This window comes from Lepidochelys kempii, chromosome 6, assembly GCF_965140285.1.
Source record: "Lepidochelys kempii isolate rLepKem1 chromosome 6, rLepKem1.hap1, whole genome shotgun sequence".
NCBI lineage: Eukaryota > Metazoa > Chordata > Testudines > Cheloniidae > Lepidochelys > Lepidochelys kempii.
The window spans coordinates 22,780,983-22,794,045 of NC_136385.1; the positions used below are offsets into that span (position 1 = coordinate 22,780,983).

The 13,063-nt window shown below is 43.8% G+C and overlaps 1 protein-coding gene across 12 annotated transcripts in view; it reads left to right on the top strand.

The window, feature by feature from the left end:
• The window catches only part of LRRC56 (leucine rich repeat containing 56), a 135,345-nt gene that overhangs the window by 118,913 nt on the left and 3,369 nt on the right, over window positions 1-13,063 (top strand). For all 12 annotated transcript variants that reach the window (XM_073347101.2, XM_073347098.2, XM_073347099.2 and 9 more), the window contains 6 exons: window positions 2,712-2,889; window positions 4,882-5,097; window positions 6,742-6,806; window positions 8,308-8,438; window positions 9,681-9,874; window positions 12,468-12,855. In XM_073347101.2, coding sequence (XP_073203202.2) covers window positions 2,712-2,889; window positions 4,882-5,097; window positions 6,742-6,806; window positions 8,308-8,438; window positions 9,681-9,874; window positions 12,468-12,855 — 1,172 coding nt within the window. The remainder of the gene's footprint in view (window positions 1-2,711; window positions 2,890-4,881; window positions 5,098-6,741; window positions 6,807-8,307; window positions 8,439-9,680; window positions 9,875-12,467; window positions 12,856-13,063) is intronic.

The following is a 13,063-nucleotide window of genomic DNA, read 5'->3' on the forward strand; positions in this document are numbered from 1 at the left end:
AGAGAGACATGTCTTCCACCATGCTCTAAAAGAGGCAACTCACAAATTCACTCTAACCCCTCAGTGGGGAGTTCCACAGCTCTGAGGCCATCACAAAACCCATTCTAACCTCCATTCCTGAGAATTTCACCCTGGGCTCTGTCAGTTGCTTTGTTCCTATTAATGCTTTTGCCAACTGACTGAGATATAGAAAATTCAGCTGGGAAATAGAAAAAATAGAGGTGGCCTTACATTTATGTTCCCTGGTTGGGCAAGTCTAACCTTTCAAGCTGCATGCATGCTGTACCCCATAGTACAACCTCAGTAAGAGTATGTGTATTTTTTTTATTTACAAAATGATTAACTAGATTTACTGCTCTTTCTTCAGGCTCCCTGTTTGCTTTGTGTAATTTGATTTTCAGATGACCTCATCTTCCTCTGTCATCTAAACCAAAAGCAACAACCTGATGATACATACTGTAGCCCCTATTACAGCTGCTGTTTGCAGTATTGCCGTGTGAGTGTAATATGATGCATCATCTCTCAAACAGAACAGCACTATAAATTGTAAACCTATAGCCAGCGCCCTGTACAAAGTTCATGTGCTACGTGAAGGGATGATGATTGGTTAAGGCTGTTCCTAAATTAAGATTAAAGAGTCAGTTAGTCAGGTCAGTGTCTGCCTCTTCTTAGCAGCAGCCAGCAAATATATGCTTTATTTGACAAATGCCCTCTGCCGGTCAGTGTGGTGTTTTGTGGGAAGGGAATGGACAGTTGTTATACATACTGCTGCTACAGAAAGATTTCTTTGTGTGACAACATTACTGGTGGGCAAGGACTTGGCTGACTGGGAATTGGTGGTATAACATGTAACATTGTGAAAGACAAAAACTCTATCAGGACCAAATGAGTGACTTACAGGTAAGACTACGTTTTAGTCATGGGTATTTTTAGTAAAAGTCATGGACAGGTCACGGGCACTAAACAAAAATTCACGGCCTGTGACCTGTCCATGACTTTTACTATATACCCCTGACTAAAACTTGAGGGGGCTGCCTGGGGGTGCCCCGGGAGCTGGGGAGGGAGAGTGGGCAGCGGCATGCAGCCTGCGACCCCCGCTGGTGCTGGGGAGGGGTTGGTGGCTCCCTACCTGGTTCCATGCCACGCACACACACACACCCCGCAGCAGCGGCAGAGTTTGGGTGTGGGAGGGTGCAGGGGGTTGGTGGCACAGGACAGGGTGAGATGGGCTCTGGGCAGCGCTTACCTGGGGGCTCCCCGGAAGCAGCGACATCCTCCTCGATCAGCTGCTAGTCGGAGGTGTGGCCAGGCAGCTCTGTGTGCTGCCTCCACCCAGGGTACCACCCCCGCAGCTCCCCGTGGCCTGAGACTGCCCCAGCAGCAGGCGGTGCGACTTGCGCAGGGGCTGTCTGAGCTGCCCTCAGGCCAGGCGCACCGGCTGCTGCAGGAGTCACAGAGGTCATGTAAAGTCACGGAATCCATGACTTCCGTGACCTCCATGACAAACTCACAGCCTCACTTATAGATCGATGTTAACATTCAGATGAGCCATCCCCTCACACTCCATCACCAGGACAATCTTGCTTTGTGCTCTCTTTAAACTGCTAGTGTATTTGAGACAGTCAAACATTGTCTGCTGCCTTCTTGAACCTAATTTTTTTTAACCGGTGTTGCAAAATGCATGTTCCAACCCACCTGTACACCTCACTACATTTTCCCAAAGCTGAGATGCCATGTACAGACGTCTTTGTGGTGTCCTAATCTATTAGAAATGCCCAATATTCACCAGGAGATTCAGAACCATAGTGAAATAACCACTGTATGTAACCCTAAACTCTTCTCTCCTACGATTCGTAATTCCTCCATCATTGCGATGTGCACATGGACCATTTCAGATATAATCCAAAATGCTGATGTATTACTCCAGAAGAAGCTGTGCCCCTCAACATGTGTCATAACCAGCATGTGCGCATGGGAGGGAACATTCCAAAGTCTCGGAAAAGAAACCTCGATACAGTTCCTTTTAGCCTTTGTGCATCTGTCCTTGGCATGCGTCCTCTTGCAGAAAAAGGGCTTAGGTTTAAATTGAGTCATCTCCTCTCATATACAAAAGCACTCACAGTGCCTCCCCGGGCTGCATATGCACCTGGCTTACAGTTCTGCTGAATGTCCCAATCTAGCTCTGAGAGGTTTGCTCTAGCTCTGAGAGGTTTGCTCCTTATTGGTCCATCAGACACTGGGTTTGGCAGCCTTCTGGCCCAGGCATATCTTTTTAGTCACACTATGGCCTGAAGTTGATGCTGCAACCAGAGACGTCCAAAAGTAGCAGGGGGGGGCCTCTGGGTTGAGTGTGTCCAATCTTCCCATGGAGAGCAGTGTATTGTTTGCAGTTTTGTACAGCACCCAGATGCTATGGTAATAGGTGCTGAGGTAATTGACTAAATACATTGCAAATTCGCCTTTTATTTTGTGCAGCTTGTGTTGTCAATACATCAGCAGCTTGAGCAGCAGTTCCATCAGAGAGAAGCATAGTGAGATTTGAAAAGTCTGGTTACATTTCTGTTTATTCTTTGAGGTGGGTTGGTTTGCCCCTTCAAAGCATTCTTCAAACTATCCAGCATTCATACAAAGTGAACAGCTCCGCATTGCTCGTAGTAGTCCAGTTTCTCTTGAACAATCTGTTAAAATGACCACATTCTCAATTCTTTCAGGTGCCAGATTATAACTACAGAGCTGAAGTGAAAAAACACATCCCTCACTTAAAGTATTTGGATGAAATACTAGCAAATCAAATCACCATCCCTCCCTCTAGGAAGATGAACAAGGACTGGCTAATTGTCAAGGAGTCCATTAAGGAGGGCAGTTTAGCCAAAGACATTTCTCAGTTTGGTATGTCAAATTTCTCACCATTTATTGGTGCTGATGTGTAAGAAAGAAAGAGTGCAGCTGGACTCTAAGATCCCAAGTTGAGCTTTCAGGGCTGGGAGGAAGGAAACTCAATCTCTTCACTTGGAAACTGAGCAGATTGGCTATGGAATTCACTGTGGGACAATAAAGATGGAACTTCCCCGTGCCATTTTCATGGTCATTCTTTGAAATGTAACTGAAATTTCAAACTTATGGCCAGAACCTCCACCACTTTGAGGCTGCTTTGTGCTACTCTTAACCAGCCAGTGGAGGATTCTTCCCTCCTGCATTGGGGAATCCTTCGGTACTCTAAGGATGCCATATTGGCTGCTATGCCATTGAGTCTGGTGAATGGCTAGGAGAAATGGAGAATGGCTAGAATGCCTCTGCTCTCCGGTGATTGTCCAAATGTGGCTATGAAACAATGTAATTTAGAGTAATTTAGAGCAGCCCTGATGCTAGCCCCAGGATCAGAGAAATGTAAAAGTGGCTTAAACCACCCAGCATGTCTCATCTGCAGCTGAGGTTCTAGCCCTTAGTATTCTTCTTGTATGTATGCTTTGAACTGAGCAATTCAAGTGAAATCTTGGAAATGAATGTGGTAAACAGTGTGATGGCTCATAAATAGTGACCCATGTAACTACATGACAGTACATTGTTTGGCAAAACTGGTTCATAAGAATGACCATACTGCATCAGACCAATGGTCCATCTATCCCCGTATCCTGTCTTCTGACAGTGGCGAATGCCAGATGCGTCAGAGGGAATGAATAGAAAAGGCAACTATGGAGCGATCCATCTTCTGTCATCCAGTCCCAGCTTCTGGTAGTCAGAGGTTTAGGAACACCCTGGTCATCTTGGCCAACAGCCATTGATGGACCTATCTTCCATGAACTTTATCTAATTCTTTTTTGAACCTAATTATAGTTTTGGCCTTCACAACATCCCCAGGTAATGAGTTCCGCAGGTTGACTGTGTGTTGTGTGAAGAAGTAGTTCCTTATCTTTGTTTTAAACCTGCTGCCTATTAATTTCCTTGGTCACCCCTGGTTCATGTGTTATGCTTTTATATACTGCATGACATATGCTTTACCATGGTCAGTTAAATATTACAAAGTATTTCCTATCACTGCTTCTATTGCTTCCCATTAGTGTGGGCAATACTGTTGGCTTCCTGACCCCCACTATTGTGGTATGCTTGCCAACTGTGCGCCATTAAAAATATAGTTTATTTTGGAATAAGTGCACACAGTTGTCATTTGTTTTAATCCCAGTGGGTCCAAATCATTAGTTGTAGTAATAGGTATCGTAGGAAAAGTCTGTAAAAATCTGATCCTTTGGTGATCCCTCCGTTGGCAACATAAGGTTGAATTACAGAAAAATAGTAAAGTTGGGAAGCAGAAAGAGCACAGAATGGAACACAGAATAGGGCATTCATATTACTTTATATTCTATTCATGTTTGTATTTTTGCCTTTGACATTAAGCACAAAGGTTAGGAAATTCCAAACATTTTCTCTTCTTTAGCAGTGTTAACTTAGCTGCTTTGCACATGCTATGTGTTTTACAGTTTTGCATTAATAACAAAGGCCAAGATATTTTTAATAAATAGGTGCCTAAAATTAAGCTCCTAAATAAATGGCCTGATTATTAAGAGCGTTGAGCACCCAGTACTGCTGGACTGTTCTTCCTTTGCCAGCCTATTGCTTAATATTTAAGTGGTTTAGACACTGTGTGAAGAGTGCAGGTGTTCATGCTGGAGGGTGGCCAGATAAGTGTCCCAACATGAGGAAATGGCAGACACTGTGTGGCTGTGCTGGGTGTAGTGTTTCCATTTAAGTTTCTTGAAGCAGGAACTGCATTTTCTTCTGTTCTCTCTAGCACCAAGCCTGTTGCCATTGCTTTATCATGACTCTGCAAATGATAGGATATTTTTAATGTTGCATTCTTAGTTATATCTTACTGAAATCTCTCAGATACTCATCCAGAGGCAACAAGAAGAAGACCTGGCTCCGGTCTGAGACCTACTGCAGCTCACTTCATGTCGGCTTCCAGACCATGGACTGCTCAGAGACCTGCGAGTGCAGGGATATCTAGCAATGTCCATTTGCTATCCAGTGGTAGCACCCTTCCAGAATCCACTGTCTCTGATGAGATATTCCTAGAAGATGATGCAAGTGACTTGACACATGGTGATGAATTTTCTTTGTCTGTTCTTCCCCCACCCACCCTTCTTTCGACCCCCTCTCAAAGTTCTTCCTGCTTTATACATGTGCTCTCAAGGGCACACACCGGTACTGATGGCACATTGGCTTGTCCATAGGTTTCCAAGTGTGAAGCCCGCACAGTGAGGTTGGGGTGCTTTTTCATTTTCTCCTGAGGCAGAAGGTGAAAGTCCTTTGGGGCCACCTTCCCATTTTGCTCTTTAATCCCCCTTCATAAGTTGTACATTGCTACAAAGTGCCCTAATGAAAGGCTGGCTATGTCTCCCTGCCTGCTATTTGTTAAGCAGTCTGCTCTCAGGTAGGGTTTTTCCCCCTACTTTTATTCAAACCTGTTCTCATTAGCCCTTATCTATAGACCCCAAATTTGCTGGGGTCACTTAGATCTAGTTTATATGAAAACATTCAGAACTATTTGGACATATAATTGTGTTAAAACACTGGAGTAATGTCCTAAGATAAACTGTCCCTACAGAACATCTGGAGTTCAGAAGCTGTGTTGCGTGCCCCCTTCACAAATGGGTCATAAGGTCACAGTACATGGTATCCAAGCTCAATACTTATATTCCTGTAGGGATCATTGCTGTAAGTGACTGTATCATCAGTTTCCAGGGCTTCAGTCTCCCGGTGTGAGGGATCATGTCACTGATTTAAAATTTCTGGCCTGCTGGCCAGCCCAGAGTTCTAATTGTAGCGCAGTACTCAGCGACCTGGTGGCTGGCTCTCCCCTCCTGAGAATACTGCAGAGTCAGCACAGCCCCTCAGAAGGAAGTGGAGGACCTTCTGTCGCTCTGCAGCAATTTTTCTGGCTAATTCAGCCTCACTGCTGATGACTGAGATTTGGATATAGCTACATCCAAGACCCCTCTCAGAGCAGACAACAGTATAGATATGCCAAAAGAGCTGAGGAGCAAGGAGAGGGTGGGATAGCTCAGTGGTTTGAGCATTGGCCTCCTAAACCCAGGGTTGTAAGTTCAATCCTTGAGGGGCCCATTTAGGGATCTGGGGCAAAAATTGGGGATAGCTCCTGCTTTGAGCAGGGGGTTGGACTAGATGACTGAGGTCCCTTCCAACTCTGATATACTATCAGATCTTAAACCTTAAAGGGGAAGACAAACAAGCCCCTGAGGACCACTGGCAGGATGCCCAAGGATGGCTGAATGGGAAATGTCTGGCAGAGTCCTGTTTTGATCCAGTTTTGAAGGCCGCCTAGGATTTCTTGGTCAGTTGTCACTGAGAAGACCAGAGTGCTGCAATCTAATCAGCTCTTTGGATGCCGATTAGGTGTGTCAGCTTGTGTTTATTTGCCCCAGTATTTTGAGCCTGTCTTTCCAGTAAACACCAGTTCCTTCTCAGCTCTCTGAGGCAGGTAGTTCAAATGCTCAGCAGTACCAGCTAAGCCAGTGAAGCCATCCAGAGCCATGAAGCAGCACCATGCTAGAACTGGATACTCCACATTTAGCAAAGGAAATGGAGACCAGCTCCAGACAGTCGATGAATGAAATATGTTATATCCTCGAGAACAGAATCTCATTGGGACTGTAAACTGATTTAAGAACTGTACGAAGTGTTAAAAACTAGTGAGAAATGCTTTGTTTTGTTTCTTTTTGCTAGGAATCAGCCGAGTTATATGTGGGAACCCTATCAAAGCCCTTCATGCACGGAGACAAAAGCTAGGTGTACGTTTTCTTTCCTATATGCTTTCCAGTCCTGCCTGACACACCCAAATCAGATGAGTTCTGCTGAGATAAGCTGAGGCCCCTAATGTATTTTATGGATTTCCACTCCAGTCTATAGTCCAGAAATCTATATACAAAAGCAATGTGTGTTGGAGAAGGCAGGGGTCTAAATGCCCTGATTCAGCAAAGCACATAAGCATGTGCTTAAGTGTCCTGCTGAGTCAGGAGATATGGAAGGCCAAATAAGGCATGGAGAAGGGCAGGAGAGGACACTTGGAGAGCTGGAAGATCAATGGATAAATAGAGAATGGTGAGGGGGTCATGAATCTGAGAATTCCAGACTTCCTGTTCTGGGAGAGATTGGAGAGAGCTGGGAGGGAAGTGTCAACCCAAAACAAACCAATTGTGTCATTTAATAAGAATGTATTCAGATATCAGCTGTGATCATATATAAGAAACAGAGGAGAGAAACAACCAGTAGGGAGAACCGTTACTTTCACTAGAGGACATTAAAAACAATGGACTGTAAAAGAACTCATGAAAATTACATGCCACATCTGGCATTCCTCACTCACAAAACTTGCATCAACTTCCCTGGGACCTGAGCAAAGCACAGGTAAGGACCACAGGATTTGGTTCTGGCTTACGCTGGAGCCCAGGCTCTGGGACCCCGGGAGGGGGAAAGGTCGCAGATCCTGGCTTCCAACCTGTGCATGAACATCTACACCACAAAGAAACAGGCCCATAGCCTGAGCCCCATGAACCTGAGTGAGCTGGCATGGACCAGGCACAGGTATTTAATTGCAGTATAGACGTACCCTTGTGGGCCCTGATTCAGCAAGTCATGTAAGCATGTGCGTAACTTTAGATGTGCTTTGCTGCATTGGGGCCATGTCACTTACATGAAATATAGATCACTACAATATATATAATTTTTACATGTCATCCCTGACAACAGATATTAGAAAAATCATTGGGGGTGGGGGGATTGAAGTGTCCCTTTTCTCTGCCCTGCCCAATCAATGAAGCTTTTTGAAATTAGTTAAAACAATGAGAATTAATAATAGTATAAGGGGACCATAATCATATGCGACACAGTCACATTTTACTATATGTGCCTGAAATGCCTGTCGGTGCAGCTATTACAGGTTCGGGTCAGTGTACCCAGAGCTACATATCCGTGTGGCCAGAATCAAATGTGTCATTACTCTTCCAGTCATCACAATGCTGGGTCTCTGGAGTGAATGTATAAGAAACATGGTATCATAACAGGGGTTGTAGCTGGGATTATCATATTCAGTACAATTTTAAAAAAAAGTCAAAATAAAGAACACAGTCATGAGTAAACTGAAAACCCAACCATTACATCAAAAGTTGCATCAAAATTCTGATGCCCGGAGTTTGGAAATTGAGCTAGAGGAAGAGTTGTTGGCAAAACGAGGTGAGCGGTAAAGTAAACATCAAGTTATCGGTGGTAACTCTTTTTAGTTTTATTTTTTAGTCTGTAGCAATGAACCCTTTCCAAATGCCTGGTCCCAAGATGGAGCACACCTACGACTCTGAAGAAGCTGAAGACCTAAGCCGGGAAGATGTCTTTGCTGAACTGAGGGCATGGAGAGAGCAGCATAACCAGTAAGAGTTTGGGATGATTCTAAATTATCTTACAATAAAGCAGGGACTCAGTGTTCCGCCTCTGTAATAAGGCAAACTCTTCAGCCACCTGTTGGCAGTTTTGGGGAATTGCCTTTAATTTTGTAAATTCATATCTAGGCAGGCAGAGACAACACAGTGGAATCTATTTGCAAACTCCAGGCTTAGTTGCCCCTTCTGCTGGAAACCTTATGGGAGGGACAAAGGGGGAGGAAATCTCTGGGGCATTGTCCATGTTGATCCAAGGGAAGGCCAAGATGTCCATGCTGGTTCTGGGTCTGTGAGCTCTCCCTCAGCCCACTTCCTGGCAGCCTCCTTAAAGGGACATCCCTATTGTAGAGGGACGAGTGGGCAGAGGAAAATTAATACAGACTGGCAAAATTCCATAAAGCAGAAAGGGAAAGATGGACTTCTCCTTCCACAGCCACTACCCATGCCTAGCTCTCCTACTCCTCCCCCAGGCCAGCAATTACTTCCCATCTCCTCACCACTTGCAGATCTCAGACCTCTGGAGTGCCCTGTGTGTGGCTGATGGCAAGTTGTGAAGTGTGTGTGGGATCAGTGGGAAATTGTTGCCCTGTAGTTAACTGGGCTCTCCTTCTACACAGGAAGGGCAATACCTGCAATAAAGGGTGCAGTTAAAGTGTTTTCTTTTACCAGTATGTAGGTTATTACTGATCCTAGCAGTGTTCTCCTTTAGACTGTAAGGGCAGGATTTTCAAAAGCACTTGGCATTTGCCTAACTAAATAGGAGTTTTCTCACCGACTTCAGTGTGCTTTGGATCAGGCCACTTTATGGGCAAAATTCTTCTCTGGTCTGCCTGGCAGATCTCTGCCCCGATATTCTATGCACCACAGGAGAAAATAATATTGAGCTGAGCTTCCTCCATGGATCTGAGCGGTGACTATTATCTTAGAGATAAAAATGCCTTTTTTTCAACTCTGATGCCCTTCCTTGAAATCTGTCATGTTTCACTTGGCTAATTAAAGGTTGGCTGAATCTGAAACAATAAAACACAGGCAGTTTAGGTACCTAATTCATAGCCCATTTTTGCATGTGAAAGGTAAGCCAATCCAGGTGAATGTAAATCCACGTTACCTATATTTGTCTCTAAACAGCCGCGACCCCACCTGAACTCTTCTGAGTACTGTACATGCATGTGTACACTCCTCTAAGATAGCATGTGGGGGCCAGCTAAAACTGTGGAGCTTAACATTTGTCAGGTGTCTGCAAATCATTCAGATGGAGAAGGCCCCCCAGGTGCTGAAGATACACAGTGATGAGGAGGAGGAGGATGAAGAATGCAGCCTGAGTGACAGCTGTGAGGATGAGCTGACAGAGACTTACGACGAGGACCTAATTGAAAGGATTTCACCAGATTCCTCCTGCCAGTCCTGTCTTTCCCAGGCCTCCTCAGGTACTGGTCTCAGTTAGCCTTCTCACTTTCTAGGGAAGGGTTGACATGTATTACTTTTTGTCTGTTTCTTCTCCAAGACTACACCTGTCACTTCTGTAGGAAAATCTGGAGGGTGCAAAGTTCTTCTTCACACAGTGCACAGTGAACCTGTGGAACTCCTTGCCTGAGGAGGCTGTGAAAGCTATAGGACTATAACAGGGTTTAAAAGAGAACTTGATAAATTCATGAAGGCTAAGTCCATTAATGGCTATGAGCCAGGATGGGTAAGGAATGGTGTCCCTAGCCTCTGTTTGTCAGAGGGTGGAGATGGATGGCAGGAGAGAGATCACTGATCGTTACCTGTTAGGTTCACTCCCTCTGGGGCACCTGGCATGGCCACTCTCAGTAGACAGGATACTGGGCTGGATGGACCTTTGGTCTGACCCAGTATGGCCATTCTTATGTTCTTATGCATGAATTGGGCTCCACAGCCACTTTAAAACCCACCAGTGAACCCCCTTGGCAAACATCATCCTCACATCGAAGGATAGCCGAAGAAAGAATATAATCATTCATTGTTCCTCTCAGCTACATAGCTATGAGAAGAAATACTGGAGATGCAGTACATTGGAATGTGTTTTCTTGTCACCCAAGCAGTATAATAAATTGCATTCAGTTAGGACATATAAGGCTGTATTTCTCTCCTAGAGGTTTAGTGACACAACTACTCAAAGGTTTCAGAGTAACAGCCGTGTTAGTCTGTATTCGCAAAAAGAAAAGGAGGACTTGTGGCACCTTAGAGACTAACCAATTTATTTGAGCATAAGCTTTCGTGAGCTACTGCTCACTTCATCGCTGTAGCTCACGAAAGCTTATGCTCAAATAAATTGGTTAGTCTCTAAGGTGCCACAAGTACTCCTTTTCTTTTTGCGAACTACTCAAAGGCCATTCTTTTGATTGTGTCCTTAGCCTAAATTCTGTACATAGTCAATTAGGTACTGTTCAATCTTTTTATGGCCAGCAGCAAATGGATCTCTACTATATATAGAATCTTGCTAAGGATAAACATACACAACATTGCTGTGTCATACATAGGGCTCTTCGTTTTCAGTTTTTATTTTATTTAATTTTTCCCAGGAATTTATCAGTGTTTATTATCACAACAACAAAAATAGTGCAAAAACCAGTGCAAAAAACTATTAATAATTTTTCTGGGTAAATATTTGGGTTCATTCTGGTGGACAGAAAGATGGGAAAAAAAGTATTCAGTAGATTAATGCTTTGAATTCCGTTCATCAGTGTGGTTTGCTGTAGAACTAAAACAGAACTCGGAACCCAATGCCACCTGTGAGTTTAAGAAAACAATATATCTGTAATCCCCAAATAAAACTTTTCATTTGAATGACCAGTTTACTGTTGTAGACTTAGAACTATTAGCCTATAAATATTTTCATTTAATAACTGGGCCACACCATTTGCAGCGCATACACTCAACTTCATCCTTTTCTCCTGTTTTTGTTTTTTGAACACTTTTGAATTCTTCCTTGTGTTCTGAAACATATTTTGATACAGATTTTCGGTATCTTCCCATTTTAGTGTGTCAGACTTTTAAACCATTATCTGCTAACAGCTTGAAAGGTGTACATGGTGGGCATGAGATTCATCAGTACGTTCAGATGCGCACGTACTTCAGAGCTTGTGTGTGTGCCTGTTTGTTTGTAGTGTGTATCTTCTAGACTAATGCATGGCCTTACTTCAACAGGCAGCTTTGCATATACACACAGACTAATGTATTATCTCATGCAATGTATTGTATTTTCCTAATAAAACAAGTTATTTTTATATATTTGAATGATACAAAAGTAGGGTGGAAATCAGAAAAAAACAGATTTCAGAGTAACAGCCGTGTTAGTCTGTATTCGCAAAAAGAAAAGGAGTACTTGTGGCACCTTAGAGACTAACCAATTTATTTGAGCATAAGCTTTCGTGAGCTACAGCTCACTTCATCGGATGCATCCAATGAAGTGAGCTGTAGCTCACAAAAGCTTATGCTCAAATAAATTGGTTAGTCTCTAAGGTGCCACGAGTACTCCTTTTCTTTTTTTGAAAAAAACAGAATAATACTTTTTGTAAAACCCGGGAATTTTTCGGTAAAAATCAGTTTAAACTGAAAACCAAAGGGGTCAGTCATACATCATCATCAGGATTCTTCTCCTTCCGTGTGTGTTACAGCTAGGGATCATATGAGCTGAACTATAAACAGTATAAAGAATATACAAAAATATTTTTAAACATTTAGGTGCTTTCCCTTATTCTAATGCTAATGTGAGAGCCGTGTTTGCACTTCTGTATTTGCTAAAACTCAGTATCCCTTGATCTGCAATTTTCTTGTGCCTTAAACTTCAGTGAGTTGGGATGCACTCCTCTGAAGTGCTCTGAGCCCTCCACCTTTATTGGAAGTAACCGGAGTTGCGGGGACTCATCACTTGATCCAATGCTAATTGAAGTGAAAAACAGCCTTTCCAATGACTTCAGTAAACATTAGATTGGCCCATTAAAAGTTAGGTGAATGAGCCATGCCAGGAAATCAGTGTGCTTCCTTGTTGTGTTTCAGATTCATCGCATGCCCAAGAAAGTGTGGTGCTCACCAGTCTGAATCGTTCTCTGGTACCTTCTCCTCCAAAGTGCCCCTCACCCTCGTCCATGCAGGGTGTTGCAGCTAGACCTTCGAAAGTGAGAGACATCAGGGTCAGACGTCTGAAAGTGCCCAACCAGAGAGAAGCAGCTCAACTGAAGGAATATCCCCAATCAAGAGTTAGCACAGAAATGGCAGCCCATCTTGTGGGTGAAGAGATTGCTAGTTTGAGTCTGCACAACACACCTGCCGCATATGAAGCATCACCATTGAGAGCTGCAGGGAGGACTTGGACCAGTGAGAATGTTGGCAGGCAAACCAGGAGGCCTATTTCAGGACCAGCAGCTATTGGATCAACAAGTGTCAGGTATGCTCGCTAGTTAGGCAACTTTTCTATACAATTCTGGTAAGCATAGAAGGGACTTCACTGGGGGAGAAAAGGTGAAGCCCTGTTGACTCTGATGTTTACTACACCACAGAGTCCAAACTCTTAGCTAGATGGTATCTACCGTATATTCTGTAGAAAGCACTGCTTGGTATCTTGGTGACCTATGCATCATTTAGTCCTTCCAAAA